The 16,877-nt window shown below is 35.0% G+C and overlaps 1 protein-coding gene across 1 annotated transcript in view; it reads left to right on the forward strand.

Annotated features, from left to right (window-relative positions):
• The window catches only part of THADA (THADA armadillo repeat containing), a 307,357-nt gene that overhangs the window by 67,553 nt on the left and 222,927 nt on the right, over positions 1-16,877 (forward strand). Inside the window, exons 25-27 of the mRNA XM_069494327.1 lie at positions 1,107-1,220; positions 1,752-1,874; positions 14,308-14,399. Coding sequence (XP_069350428.1) covers positions 1,107-1,220; positions 1,752-1,874; positions 14,308-14,399 — 329 coding nt within the window. The remainder of the gene's footprint in view (positions 1-1,106; positions 1,221-1,751; positions 1,875-14,307; positions 14,400-16,877) is intronic.

Genomic DNA, 16,877 nt, shown 5'->3' on the forward strand with positions numbered 1-16,877 from the left:
GTGATTATTTCACATGTATTACATCATTAAATCCTTCCCCAAGCCCTATAAAATAGGTACTATTATCGTCCATATATTCTAGGTGAAGAAACTGGGGTTTAGAAAAGTTAAGTGACTTGCCAAAGGCCACAGAGAGACAATAGTAAGAGCCAAGCTAAGACTTGAGCCCAAGCCAACTGACTCCTCAGCCTCTCTGCATGAGAGGATGTGAGTGTATGTTTTCCTTTTGAACACAGATGAACATATACTATAGACACTGTTTGCCCCTTGATTTCACTTAACATTATACCTTAAAGATGGGCCCATATCAGCACTCTCAAATATTGCTATTGATGGGAAAATATTTTATTTTAGTGCCCTAGGCAACCGCTAATCTACCTTCTATCTCTATAGGTTTGCCCATTTGGGACATTTTGTATAAGATCTTTTACCAGGCTTCTTTCACTTAGCATAATGTTTTCAGGGTTCGTTCTTGTTGTAGTATATATTAGTACTTCGTTCCTTTTTATTGCCTGAAGTGGTTTGATATCCTATTTTTATGTTTATTAGATATTGGTAAAGTGTTAGACACAAAGTAAATAAACAGCTCCTGGAAAATTGAAATATAGGGCCCCTTTGGAGTTTGTAGTATTTCTTTTTGTCCCATGGAGTTTCAAATGCTAGGATTTGGTTAGTCCTCCATGTATAGACTCTTCTGTGAAGAATTAATTAACTGCTCAATCTCCAGGGAGCCTCAAAATCCTTACAGGAAATTTAATCTAGAGGTTTTTCGTTTTTGTTTTTAAGAGAATTTTCTTGTTGGATAAATTTGTTACTAAAACCGACTGACTTTGTTGTATCTCTAAGCCTCGTAGAATTAAACAATTAACAAGCAAACTGGAAGTGACTTTAAGGATGACGTGATTTCACCTTCATCTAATTTTACAGAATCTGAGGGATGGCAGGGTTAAACTACTTGCCCAGGGCCACATGGCTTAATTAACTTGCCTTGATAACCACATGTTTTTATAAAGCAGATTTTGCGTTTTGAGATTAATTCAGGAAAGCAGAAAAATCAGTATATGTAAAATAAGAGCCCTGTTAATTTTTGTCTTGTTTTTCCGTAGGCACTGTTGGCATCTGAACCAAAGAAAGGCAAAATGGATTTGTTGAGAATAACTATGAAAGAGTTAATCTCTTTGGCTGGGCCTACAGATGACTCACAGAGCACAGTCCCCCAGGTAATAATGGAAATACTCAAATTCTTTTAAAAGGAAGGCAGTCTTTTTAAATCTTTGCTGTATTTAAAAAAAAAAAAATTTCTGCTAGAGAAAAGAGCTCTTGAAGATTGGACATTTGAAGCTTGTTTTAATAGGTTTTCCTTTTTTCTTTTTGGTCTTTCGTGTCCACAAAATAAACCATTGTTTTAGTTGATATATATTGATTAAAAATGTACATATCCAACAGCACACCCTCAAAACAAAAAATTACTGAATTCCAAGATACATGGACAATCCACAAATGAAATAGCAGATTTAATAAAACACACTCAATAATCGATAAGCCAATTTGTAGAAAGTTAGTAAGATTTGAACAATGCAATAAAAAAGTTTGATCAAATGGACATATGTAGAATACTGCACCTTACAAATAGAGACAACACATTCTTTTCAAGCACACGTGGAATATTTATTTTTTAAAATAACCTCAAACCTAGCCAAAAATAAAGTCTCAACAAATACCTGCAACTAATTTTGAACTTTTTTTTCTAGGTTCATGCTTTAAATATCCTTAGAGCCTTGTTCAGGGATACACGTCTGGGAGAAAATATTATTCCTTATGTTGCTGATGGCGCTAAGGCTGCAATTCTGGGTTTTACATCACCGGTCTGGGCGGTAAGTGCCTTTTCTATTTATTTTCACTGACTTAATTATGCTTCTCAGTACATTTTAATAAACTAACCTTTCACTGGATGATAAAAAATATATGCTGTATTTTATCAGGGAGTTTCTCTAAAGGATAAATCCTTGGTTCACGCTTCATTTTGACTCTTGATGGTTCCACTTTATCTCGTTTGTTGGCTTACTAGCCATAACTCTTTGTTTTCTTATTTTAGTGATTGATTTAGAGGTTTTATATATCTTTAATTTATCACAGTCTATCCTCAAGTGATATTATACCATGTTACTTAAAGTATAAGAACATAATAACAGTGTATTTCTCATTCTCTCCTCCCAATCTTTGTACTGATATTGTTACACATTTTACTTTATTTTACTTTTTTGTATGTTATAAAACCACACTACAATGTTACTATTTTTGTTTAAACAGTCAGTATCTTCCTTTTTAATTCACCAGTTTAACCATTTTTTAGTGTACACAGTTCAGTAGCATTAAGTACCTTCACAACATTCATAACTATTATGCATTTTCAGAACTTTTTCATCATCCCAAATAGAAGTTCTATACTCATTAAACACTAACTCTCTGTCTCCTCCCCCAAGCCCCTGGTAAACTCCATTCTACTTTGTCTCCATGAATTTGCCTGGTCTAATACCTCATATAAGTAGAATCATACAATATTTGTCATTTTGTTGTTGGCTTATGTCATTTAATATGTCTTCAGGGTTCATCCATGTTGTAGCATGTATCAGAATTTCATTCCTTTTTATAAGGCTAAATAATACTCCGTTGTATGTATATACCACACTTTCCTTATCCATTCATGTATTGATGGACATTTAGGTTGTTTCTACTTTTTGGCTATTGTGAATAAATGCTACGGTGATTATTGTTGTACAAGTTGTCTTAATCTCTGCTTTCAATTCTTCTGGATATATCATATGGTAGTTCTTTAACTTTTTGAGGAACCAAGAAACTGTTTTCCACACAGTAGTAGCACCATTTTACACTCCCATCAGCAATGCACATGAGTTCCAATTTCTTTATATCTTTACCAACATGTGTTATTTTCCATTGCTTTGACAATAGTCATCATTAATGGGTGTGAAGTTTTATCTCATTCTGGTTTTGATTTGTATTTCCCAGATTAGTGATATTGATCTGGAAGCAGAACAACTCTTGGTAGCTTAATATGTCTGCCTTTGGATGCTGTGGTTTCTAGGTATCAGTGTGTTGAGTGAGTGCTACAAATATATTCTTTCAACAGTTGCAAAGACAAACACAAAACATTAAAATGGAGGAGGTTAAACACACTTTTCTTTTTCTCACATTTTCTTTTACAATATGGTCAATGTCCAGATACTTTTTGATTTTTTTTTTTTTTGCTATTATAATTTTTTTAAAAATTTCGGAATATTATGGGGCTACAAACATTTTGGTTACACAAATTACTTTTATATAGTTTGAGTCAAAGTTATTAGTGTATCCATCACCCAGATAGTGTACCCATTAGGTGTGAATTTACTCATCTCCCTCCCCCCTCCTACCCAATTGTTGGATTTAAGAAAGTGAACTTTAATGCATTTTTTCATGATTCCTGGGAGAAACACTATGGTTTTGTTTTCCTATATCATTGTGTCTCCTAGAATAAGGAGAATAACCTATGGTTTGTAGATGCTTGAAATGTGGCTTTAAAACAAAAAAATCCTGGCAAAGAAAGAGGAGAAAAGATGATAGATCTTAATACATTTCCTGCAAAATGGGGTATTTATTAGAAAGGCAGGCTTTCCAATTAGTGAGCTACACAAACCATTTCATACCTGTGTGATAATGTCTAATTGAGAGTCAGTATGTTGCAGTGGCAGCCAAAGTCACAGACTCCCAGTGTGAGGAAGAATCCCAAAGTTGCCAACTCTTGCCTGGAAAATTGTATATCTTCCTATAAGAGATATGCATTTCTGGAATTCTCTCTAGGAGCATTGCATAACTACTCTTTTTTTTTTTTTTTTTTTTTTTTGAGACAGAGTCTCACTCTGTTGCTCAGGCTAGAGTGAGTGCCGTGGCATCAGCCTAGCTCACAGCAACCTCAAACTCCTGAGCTCAAGCGATCCTCGTGTCTCAGCCTCCCAAGTAGCTGGGACTACAGGCATGCACCACCATGCCCGGCTAATTTTTTCTATATATATTTTTAGCTGTCCATATAATTTCTTTCTATTTTTAGTAGAGATGGGGTCTCGCTCTTGCTCAGGCTGGTCTCGAACTCCTGAGCTCAAACGATCCGCCCACCTCGGCCTCCCAGAGTGCTAGGATTACAGGCGTGAGCCACCGCGCCCGGCCATAACTACTCTTGAGAACACAATGTTTACCTTTTACATTTACAGGAAGCAGAGCAATACCTGTATCTGGTCAGTAGAGATAGGAATGTGGCTTGACTATCAGGAAAACTAGAGATCATAATACTGATTGCCGGAGATATCAATATTGTTTTCTTCAAGCCATTAATTCCAGATGAACCAAGAAATATTTTTTGAGAAAAGGCTTTCAGAGAGTAAAACCTGGTGATTCTTCCAACTTTTTAGCAAAACTGAAAGTGTCAGACATGAATGATTCATTTTTTTGAAGCATATTTTTTGAGATCCTAAATAGTAATACATGTACATTGTAGAAAGTGTGAAAATAAAGGAAAGCATAATATGAACAGTAAAAGTCACCTGTTAAATCACCATACAGATATACTCATTATTAGCATTCTGATGCATTTTCTTTCTCTTTTTTTATGTGTCGGCTTTATTAAATGTGAATGGTACCCATATGTGTGCATATTCAAAAAAGGCTGCATAAAGATATGTACGTGCTTATATTTCATTTTTAATTTTATAATTCTAATAAATTTATTTCTTGGGATCGTCCTTTTTTAACATTAGTTATGAAGGAATCTTTTGTTTCTATTGAGTTTGCTTTACTAGGAAAAATAAACGTTATAGCTATAATGATCAGTACTGTTACTTTAATATTGATAGTTATGTTTCCTTCCTTATAAAAACTTAATCTAAGACAAACCAAAATGATAAACTAACTTAATGGATATAAAGAAGCCTTCTTTTCCAAAACAATTTACCATAGCATTCTCTGTTGAAGTGATTTAAGGGGTGATTTTTTCCTTTAGTGCATGTGAAATATGGTTTGATTTACAAGAAATTTGATTTGTACACTTCCTTTCAGAAATATATCTGTGTGTAACGCTGGCTACATCTGTACTTTTGATTTAATTGTTTTTCCTGATTATCTCAGTAGGTTCTGTTTTTGAGGTAGATTCTGTTATAATCTTCATTTTACAGATATAGAAAATAAGGCTCAGAGAGGTGAAATAACTTTTCCTGAGAGGAAAAACATACATGTAAAATGAACTTAATTTTAATTTTCAGAAAAGTAACATTTTCTAGAAAGCATTTGTGTATGTATTTGTTTTTATAGGTTCCTCAATCTTTGCCACCTACTAAGCATTTTTAAAATACAGGGAAAATGTATTGTGTAAACATGTTAGGCATTAGGCACACCTACTATATTGCAGATGATATATTAAGCACGAGAAATACAAGGATAAATAATCATAATAATGACAGTCTTATTGAGTATTTTTCATGTACGTAGCATCACTTACATTACATTGATTATCTCAGTAGGTTCTGTTATAATCCTCATTTTACAGATATAGAAAATAATGCTCAGAGAGGTGAAATAATTTTGCCTAAGGACACACAGCTGTTACCTGTGACTCCAGAATCTATGCTATTGTAGAGGAAACTTTTGGGTATGATAGGAATACAGAGAAGGTGCCTTTTATCTACCTTGTAGGGTTTTGGCCCTGTTTTCTTAGAAAACAGAGCTAGAGGTAAATCCTAGTTCCTTTTGTTTTATTAAGTGGTACAAACCCAAAGCAACAAGAATGAAAGAAAAATGAAAGTGAAGCAAGGAAAAAGGGGAGTTATTACCAAGTGGGCCTAACCTTGCAGGAAAACTGAGCTGGTTGTCTTGTCTCATGGTACATCTTCTAAGCAGGCCCTGTGAAACTACCAATTCTTCCAACACTCCTATCTCTTGTCTCTTATTAGTCAAAGTTCACTCCTTGGGGCATTAGCACCACTTGGGCAGGTGTTAGCACAACCCTTGTGCAGCTGCTAGGGAATCCAGTTCCCATTCCCTGTGATGTAGCATCTCAACTGAGTCTGGAAATGGCTGGATGAGCCAGAGCTTCCTTGGGTGTAGTTGGGACAGACCTGGGGTTTGAAGTAATGACTCTTACTGCTGTTGAAAAACCCTGCATAAAAAGAGGTTAACAGCAGGGGAGTGGTGGGATCTGATTGATGTAGGTACAGTTGGAGACTTGATTGTAAGGTGGCAAGAGGGAAGGAGGAAGACCAATCAGGAAGCTATTGTCATAGTTCTGCCAAAAGATGATGGTGACTCAGAATAGAGAAGTATTAGTAAAGATGGCGAGAAGCGACAGTCTTTGACATAATATTAGAGATGAAACCAGTTAAGTTAAAAATTTAGATAACAGAAAGTAATTTATAGATTCATATATATAGAACCTGAGAATTTTCTGAGCAGTTCTGTTTAAAAATATCATATATCTTTATCTGATAAATCTTAGCTTACTTCCCTCAGGCCAATTCTGGTTCATAGCATGCAGTGTGTTTCAGGGGAAAGTAAGAAAAAGACTCTTTCAGATCTGGCCAGTAGAACTTCCACATATACTCTGTGCCTATATTGGCACTGTCTCTAGGCACTCTGGTAGTTGTGAAGTTGCCACAAGGGTGCCAGGCTGAGGGCTGTGTAGTGCTGAAACCTAGCTGTGCTCTACTCATATATGCCTTGGCATGGAGCTTCTTTCACCTAGAGAAAGAGGTACTGTTTTTTCTAATTCATTCACAGGTGCTATATGGGCTAGTGGAAGAGCCCTGACTCTTCTTTTGTCTTCTCATGGAAGAAGTGTCCTGCTACTTTGGAAGAGGGTCACCATGAACTCCAGAACATGGCTGGCTGTCCCTTTAGTCTCAGGCCCAGAAATCCCAGCATAATTTTCCTGAATTACAGATGAGGGACTTGTAACCTAAAGTTTTAAGTGTCCTTTTCAAGGTCACGTAGATAGAAGGTAAATTAGAACCCAAATTTCATTTAATTTCTTTCAGCAAATATTTTTTTTACTATAAACTTGCACCATGTACACTAGATAAAATATTTTAAAGTGTCATATGTGGATCCTACCCTGAAGCACTTGACTGCCTATTAAGGATGAACATATATGGGGTATAAATGACCAAACTACATAGTGATTGTATGTAGGCTGTCCATCTGTACTTTTTGAGTATTTGTCAAGGGAGCATTTATGTTATATAAGAAAAGCCATACATATATAAGAAAAAATATATACATATATATGTATGGCACACACACACAGCTTTGTGCAACCTAATTTTCTTTTCTTTACCTAACTGTTCTGTATCTTATACAAGTCTATATGGAAGCTTTTTCATGCCAGAAAGGAAAGAAAAAGTTTACGTACTCAGTGAATAGAAGAGAAAAGCTTTGGTAGTAGTCAGTTTGCAACTGAATACCATGTCCCTATCAACCATATATTGGGGGCTTGGTGGAGAAGGAGGTAGGGACTAGGAAGGTTTTGTGGTGTTTCCCTCATGAGAAGGATCAATTATAGCTGGAATTACAGTCATGTGTCCCTTAACAACAGGAATACATTCTGAGAAATGTGTTGGTGGGGGATTTTGTCATGGTGCATACATCATAGAATGAACTTAAACAAACCTAGGTGATACAGCCCGCTATACACCTGGGCTATATGGTACAGCCTATTGCTCCTAAGGCTACAAACCTGCACAGCATGCTACTGTACTGAATGCTGTAGGCAGTTGTAGCACAATGGGAACTATTTGTGTATCTAAACGTATCTAAACATAGAAAGATACAGTAAAAAGATAGTATTATAATTTTTTGGGACCACCATCGAACATGCAGTCCATTGTTAACTGAAAACATTGGTATGCAGCTCTTAACTGTCTTTGGCAGCCATTCTCATTTCTCCATTTTCTTTTTTTTTTTTTTTGAGACAGAGTCTCGCTTTGTTGCCCGGGCTAGAGTGAGTGCCATGGTGTCAGCCTAGCTCACAGCAACCTCAAACTCCTGGGCTCAAACAATCCTACTGCCTCAGCCTCCCGAGTAGCTGGGACTACAGGCATGTGCCACCATGCCCGGCTAATTTTTTCTATATATATTTTAGTTGGCCAGATAATTTCTTTCTATTTTTAGTAGAGACGGGGTCTCACTCTTGCTCAGGCTGGTCTCGAACTCCTGACCTCGAGAGATCCACCCGCCTCGGCCTCCCAGAGTGCTAGAATTACAGGCGTGAGCCACCGTGCCTGGCCCATTTCTCCATTTTCAACTTAATTACTACTTACTTTTTTCTGTCTTTGCTCTCCTTTTTTCCATCCTTCCCCGAAGGAACATGTTTTCATTGCTTTTTCTACTATGAGTTTTTCAAAATACATTAGCCCTGTTAATGACTTTTTACATTACTCACATAAAGATTTGCTATCAGTGATTCATATTAGCATTTATTATCAGTGGTTTAGAAGTTGATAATGCAGTTTATCAGTCACAGCCTCTCTTTCAATTCTATGACTACTTCACTTTCCTCCTTGTTAGCTTAATAGTGGATAGGGACAGAAAATATGGATGAAATACTGAAAAATAAAAAGGAGTACCTGAAACAGATGTCCCTGAACCATTTATACTGTAACATAGAAACCTAGGGGCAACACTCTTCTTTCTTAGGTAACAAGTAGACTTTCATGCTAGTTATTTTGCTCTATATTTACAATAACTCTTTTTAATGTTCTGCTGTATAATTTCTACAGTTTTAAAACAGCATATATATTTTTTAACATATGAAAATCAATTACACTGGTCCCTCTTTATCCCTGGGAGATATGTTCCAAGACCCCAGTAGATGCCTAAAACCGTGGATAGTATAATACCAAGCCCTATGTATACTATGTTTTTTCCTATATATAATGTGATAAAATTTAATTTATAAATTGGGCACCCTGAGAGGTAATAGCAATAACTAATAATAAAATAGAATAATTATAAGAATATACTGTAATAAAGTTATGTGAACATAGTCTCTCTCTCAGAATAACTTATTGTACTGTACCATGGGTAACTGAAACAGCAGAAAGCAAAACTATGGATAATGGGGGCTAGTGTAATGTAATATACCATATGAATAGACTAAAGAACAAAACCACATGATTGTTTAAGCAGATACAGAAAAAGCATTTGACAAAATCCAATGTCATTTCATGTAAAAGGACTCAATAAACTAGGAATGGAAGGGAACTTTCTTAACCTGATGAAAGGTATCAGTGGAAAACCCATAGCTAACAACATACTTGATGGTAAAAGACTGAAAGCTTTCCTCCTAAGATCAGGAACAGGATAAGGATATCTATTCTTGCCGCCTCTAGTCAAAGTTGTCTTGGAGGTTCTAGCTAGGGCAACTATGCAAAAATAAGAAATAAAAGTAATCCAGATTGGAAAGGAAGATGCACAACTATCTCTAATTTCCAGTGACATGATCTTATATAGAGAAATCCTAAGGAATCTACACACAAAAAATTGAAGTTAATAGACAAGCTCAGTAGGTTGCAGGACATGAGATCATTTGTACACTAGAATGAACAATCTAAAAATGAAATTAAGAAAACAATCTTATTTATAAGAGCATAAAAAATGCTTAAGAATAACTTTAACAAAAGAAATGTAAGACTCATGTTCTGAAAATTACATAACATTGTTCAAAGAAATTAAAGGCCTAAATAAATGGAAAAATATTGTGTGTTCATCACTGGAAGATTTAATATTGTTAACATGGCAATAGTCCCCAAATTGATCTATGGATTCAACACAATCTCTGTTAAAATCCCTTCTGGCATTTTTAAAAAATAGATCCTAAAATATGTATGGAAGTACAAGGGAACCCAATAGCCAAAACAGTCTTGAAAAAGAAGAACAAAGTTAGAGGACTCAAAGGTGTCAAAACTTCCTACAAAGCAAAAGTAAACAAGAGATTGTGGTACTAACATAAGGATAGGCATATAAATCAGTGGAAGGGGATTGATTGCACAGAAATAAATCCCCACATTTCATAAACAAGGGTGCCAAGACAATACAATGGAGAAAGAATAACCTTCGACAGGTGGTACTGGGACAACTTGATGCAACCGGATGCAAAAGAATAAATTCGATCCCTGTCTCATACTGTATTCAGATAAATGTATTAAAAACCTAAATGTAAGAGCTAAAACTATAAAAATTTTAGGAGAAAACATAAGTGTATATTTTTGTACCTTGGATTAGGTAGCAGTTTCTTAGATACGACACCTAAAGTATAAGCAACAAAAGAAAAAAAATAGATAAATTAGACTTGATCAAAATTAAAAATGTCTGTATTTTAAAGGACACCATCAAGAAAGTATAAAGACAGCCCACAAAATGTGAGAAAATATTTGCAAATCATATGTCTGATAAAAATCTAGTATCCAGAATATATAAAGAACTCTTACAACTTCAATAATAAGAAAAACAACCCAATTTAAAAGTGAACAAATAATTTGAATACATTTCTCCAAAAAAGACATACAGAGGGCCAGTAAGCACACAAAAAGATATTTAACACCATTAGTCATTAGGGAAATGCAATAATGAGATACCATTTCATGCCCACTAAAATAAAAAAGATGGACAATAACAAATATTGGGGGAGGATGTGGAGAAATTGGAGAATTGGTGAAATTGGAACCATCGTACATTGCTGGTAAGATATAAAATGATAACACCACTTTGGCAGTTTCTTTAAAGGTTAAACATAGAATTACTATATAACCTAGCAATACCATGTTCACACAAAAACTTCTACGTGAATGTTCTTAGCATCATTATTCGTAATAGCCAAAAAATAGAAACAATTAAAATGTCTATCATGATCATGAATGGATTTTTTAAAAGTAATATATGTATACAATGGGTTATTATTCAGGCATAAAAAGGAACAACACTCTGATACATGCTACAGCATGGGGAACCTTGAGAACATTGTGCTAAGTGAAAGAAGGCATGCATATTTAGGCCATATATTACATGATCCCATGTATATGAAATGTCCAGAATAGGTAAATTTATAGAGATAGAAAGTAGATTAGTGCTTTCTTAGTGTGGGATGATAGGAAATGACAACTAAGGACTACAGGGTTTCATTTTGGGGTAATGAAAATATTGTGAAATTTAGTTGGTGGTGATAGTTTCCCATTTTGTGAATATAGTAAATACCACTGAATAACACACCTTAAAATGGTAAATTTTATGGTATGAGAATTATACCTCAATAAAAGAAAAAGTAAATGATTTTAAAATAGTAAAATCATCATTTGATCACATTTGGAGATTGCAATGGCATGAATTCATTCTGAAAACTGGTAAATATATGGAAATAATTCTTTACTAACAGGGTAATCAAATAGCTGATAAGCAAAAGCTTTTTTTACAAAATAGTTTTTCTGAGAATGTAAGTAATTAATGTAGAAGGCCTGATAGAATAAATGATTTTGTTACACCTACTGTGTAATGATCATGATTGGCTGTTAATGAGGGCACTTTATAATGGATGTCTTAGTTCAGTGGTTTCCAACCTTTTTGGAACCAGGGACCGGTTTCATGGAAGACAATTTTTCTACGGACTGGGGGAGTTCGTTGGGGGAAAGGATGGTTTTGGGATGATTCAAGTGCATTACATTTATTGTTCAGTCAAACCTCTCTGCTAATGATAATCTAATTTGCAGCTGCTCCCCAGCGCTAGAGTCACTGCCTCGGCTCCACTTCAGATCATCAGGCATTAGATTCTTCATAAGGAATGTGCAACCTAGATCCTTCCCATGCACAGTTTATAGTAGGATTCACTTTCCTATGAGAGTCTAATACCACCACTGATGTGACAGGAGGCAGAGCTCAGGTGGTGATGCAAGCGATGGGAAGTGGCTGTAAATACAGATGAAGCTTCCGTAGCTCTCCCACAGCTCACCTCCTGCTGTGTGGCCCAGTTCCTGACTGGCCACAGACCCGTACCCATCCACAACCCAGGGGTTGCGGACCAGCGTCTTAGTCCATTTGAGCTGCTATAACAAAATACCACAAGCTGAATGACTTATAAGCAACAGAAATTTATTTCTCACAGTTCTGAAGAGTGGGAAGTCCAATATTAAGGTGCCGGCAGATTCAGTGTCTGGTGAGCACCTACTTTCTGATTCCTAGAGGGTGCCTTCTTTTGTGTCCTCACATGGTAGAAGGGGTGAGAGTCTCTCAGGCCTCTTTTATATGAGCACTAATCCCATTCATGAAGACTCTGCTCTCCTGACGTAATCATGTCTCAAAGGCCCCTCCTTCTAATACTGTCACCTTGAGGGTGAGGATTTCAATGTTTGCATTTTAGGGGGGCACAAACATTCAGACCATATCAGGATGGATCAGACTGATAGTGCTGGACCCCAGTAATCCATTTTAATATTACTATTAATAAAAGAATATGTGTCTCCTGCCTCTAGCCTACTGAATCAAACAAAGGAGTTTTATTTCTAGGGGATACCCTTTCACTTTGTAAAACAGTCTTCTACAGTTTTCTTTAAGGTGTGCATTTCTCAATATCTCCGGGCAATTCTATTTTAACTTTACTACATCTATCGGTCTTTGTCAGACAGTGTGGTTTAGGGCAAGATGGAGTTTGCCCATTTCTGTTTTTCTTTTTTTGTTGGGGTGGTGGCGGTGGTGGTGGTGTGTGAGATTTCTGAGAGGCGGCAAGGTCCCAGGTGTCTTTTACTAAGTCATCTTAGACCTATTAGAACTATTTCAATTAGGTAAGATAATCACCTCTGCTAGGGCAGAGGTGATAATGATAAAGGAACAAGATGGATTGATTTATTGTTTGGGGATATTAGGAAGGATGCGTAGTAGGGACTCCATTAATATTTGTTGAGTGTTGAATGAGCATAAATAGATCTGTCCGGTTTTAGGATTTCATTGCAATTTTGGTATGAATTGTGCCAGTATATCTGTAAAGTTCACTTCTAGGGTCTCCATGGATGGATTGAGTCAGTTCTAGACTTCTAGAGGAGAAGTTGCAAACTACCAGCCATCACTGTTTTATTTGGTCTTCATAGTGGTTTTTTTTTCTTTAATTTGTTGCCAACATTTCAAAATAGTGAGATTTCACATAAAAGTCAGAGTTTCTGGCTTGTATTGAAAAAGGAAAAGATCTGGCAACAATGGGCTTATATTTCTTCATGGCTGCAACTCAGCTGATGCTGAATAGTTATTGCATTAAATAGTCCACTGCTGCCTCTGTCGCTCACTGGTCCTTGTGGGCATTTGAGTGTGTGACCCTTACTGCATTGCTTTCAGGAAGCTGTTTTCTAAGTCTTACATTGTTATTTTTAATAACCTTTCTTCTTATATTATTTAACATATGATATGGTAGGTATGACACCTACCTAATTAGAGTATAAACTCTGTGATGGCAGTAAGTGTGTGTCTTCCATTTCTGGATATTGTCTGTGATGCTGTGGGGGAAGTCAGTACATACTTACACGTCTCTAGTCTCATTTGGCTAGGTAATTGAAAAGGCCTGATAATGCCATGACATTCAAGACATTTTTGTGATATTCCAAAGCATACTGACACATTGGTCATCTTGGAGAAATGATTCATATTTGTTAACGATAATTCTTACCTCTATTATATTTATTAAGCAGTTATCTCAGATAATTTAAGGGTTAAATTACTTGGTTGGGTTACTGACATTGTGAGGTTGATAAACAACATTTTGGGGATATTAACTATTTTCTTGGTTATATTAATTACATGGATTCTTTGAACTTAGGTTTTATAAGTATTTTCTCATAGGTAAATGATTACAGAAAATAAATGGAAAGAACTGATATCTTTACTGGGATATTCATTGTCAGGAAGGATATGGAAAAATTAAATTTTTTAAAAAAGTGTTATTTGATGATACAAGTATAAAGACATAATGAGAACAGTTGATGGTAATACTAGAAACACGAAGAAGCTGTGTTGTGTTCATGTGGTTAGATTGTAGAGCTCAATTTAAGAGGAAGTCTTTGAGTCAATTATAAAGTTTTTTTTAAAGTTGTCTTTTTATATTAACACAAACCATATTTTCTTTAGCCTTACACTACCCAGTTGGGTAATGATTTTGAGTATCTAGTTTGAACGTTGTAAATGTTGGTTTCATGCCATGAATATTTCTTAACCCTTATTGTATGTTTATTTTTACATTAGGTGAGAAATTCATCCACACTTCTCTTTAGTACCTTGATCACAAGAATTTTTGGAGTTAAAAAGGGAAAGGATGAACTTTCCAAAACAAATAGGTAAGCTCCATCTAATGTTAACTTTGCTTTTTACACAATATTGCCCTGGCCAAAAATAATTTTTGAAATTGTGCTTACTTTTATAGATTCATCTAGAGCATAAAACTATAAAAATACTATAATGAATTAACCTATGCTGCCAAATCCTAAGCCCTTGGGCAAAAATACCAACTGTTTAATAAGTGGACCTTTCAAAGCAACAAAAATTAGCAAGGTAGCAAGGGCTGAAATGTAGAGCTTATTTTTCAGCCCAATAGTGAGTTTTTTTCCTTTGCATCTTCAAGTATTCCTGAAATGTCCTAAGTTACTTTTTCTTGATGTGTCATCAAGTTCTAGCTTGTGCAATATCTTTAGTGTTATGGGTGGAAATTTAAATATTTATGATACACTCATTAGAACATGTCCCAGATTACCTTTGCATTAAACTCTGGTATGGAGGGGAGCAGTTGCAGTTACAGATGTTGACCACAAGGAATAAATAATGCTTTTTACTTTTTGGTCTTTAGTTTTATGGTTACTTTCTAAGATGTTTTCCTCTTAACAAGGTTCTTTTAATGTCTGGAAGGAAACCTATAGAACCATTTTGACTACTGGTAATTTTTAGATATAATGCACAAGTTTTGTTTGTTTTTACAAAGAAGCTTTGAATGATTATTTTTTAGCACTGAAGACGATTTAATGGTAGTCTAATTGTTTTTAACACTAGATGTCACTGTCGCCGCGTGTTTAATTACTTCCTTAACCTCATTTAGGGTACAGTTTGGCCCAGTGGTCTTGCTTTTGAGGATCCAGAGATAAATTCAGGCCCTATTCCTCTCCTGTCTAAAAAAGTTATTAAGCTTCAAATTTAAGTTTTAAGCTGTTGTTAATTAAAATGTATTTTCTTGTGATGGAACTAAATCTTAGGAATTAAAAAATATCATGAAATCATTTTATGATGTAGTGGTGATAATTTTAATGAAACCTACTGTGGTAGTTCTGAATTATTTAAATTACTACTTATCACTCTATAAAAATTCACCAGATATGTAAAAGGAAGGTAAGGGCTATAAGTATGAATCTCCTGAATAGGTTCAGGAAATACCAGAGAGGCTTTTTTTTTTTTTAACTGAGTAGTATTTTTAAAATAAATAAAACATTACTCCTTTCGAAGGATGATTACAATTTTTATTTTTTAGCTTGTTCTTAAAGAAATTCTTCCCGTCAGTGTCTTGAAATCACTGATACTTGTTTCTCCTTAGCTTTGTCTATTTTGTTAATAATTCTACAATGTGCTAAGGTTTAAAACAATTGGGTCATGTTATAAGGGCATGATAAATAGTGATATACATAAAATAGTATATTAAGTCATCAAACAAGTGAAATTAATGTTTAAGACTGAACTTGAAAATGAAGAAATGCCTGTTTTTTAGTTTTTATGAAATAATTCTTGGACATATATATATATATAACTGTGAGTTACTGTATGTAGGAGAAAGTGAACAGATTTATTTAATTTGGATTGCATCTGAAGGAGAGTGGAAGAATAGGGCAGTGGTACCACACAGTTTTAATCTTTTGCTAAAGTCACAGTGATGGAGAAAACTTCCTTATAAATTTATTCCTCTTGCATAGGAAAGGTTATGAAATATATTAATATAAGTTTCCTAGAAAGAGAGAAGTGAAATATTTGTATAAATGTTTTGAGTAAAGTTGAAATTAAGTTAATGAAGAAATTAAGTTAATTATTTTTAAATGTGGTGAACTATTTGGTAAGAGCCCTAACTTCAATAATCTGAAGATTGATATATACCATTATGTATACAGGGCTTCTGTTCTCTGTTTAACCCTTGAAAAGTGTATTTCTTGGCAGCTCCTATTAGATTTGCTCTGCAAAACCTTTAGTGTCTTAAATTTGCAGTTATTTGTGATGGTTCTTGAAGTTGTAGTTTGTTTAATTATGTCACTTTTTGCTGAAATGTTTATGCCTGTGCCCTATAGTATTAACTCCCCAAGGACAGGACCTTTTCCATATATTCTGTATATATAATGGGCACTTTAAGAATGCTAGTAATAAAAAAAAAATCTAATAATAATGATGTCTTGTTGGTTGGTTTCTTAACCATCAAATAACTAACCTCAGCTGATGACACCTCACAAGTCAGTTAAATTTACTTTCACAACCACAGATTGTCTTACCCACAATCTTGGAAATGTGTGCTTTTGGTCAGAAGGGAACTGGACATAAAAAGAACATCTGCTTTTTCCATCTAGTAGGGAAAAAATGTCTATCTTGGAGTAAACAAACTTGGTTTCTAGGCATTTTGCTGCCACTGGAGATGACCTTAATAGACTCCCTTATCCGCTTTGTACTTCAATTTCTCCATCTATATAACAGGAATAATGAGATCTATGCTCTGTACTCATAGGGCTATTGTGAGGACAAAACAAACTATTATAGGTTCATTTTTTTTTTTTTTAATTATTGGAAGTTCTAGG

The sequence above is a fragment of the Eulemur rufifrons genome, chromosome 19, assembly GCF_041146395.1.
Source record: "Eulemur rufifrons isolate Redbay chromosome 19, OSU_ERuf_1, whole genome shotgun sequence".
Classification (NCBI taxonomy): Eukaryota; Metazoa; Chordata; class Mammalia; order Primates; family Lemuridae; genus Eulemur; species Eulemur rufifrons.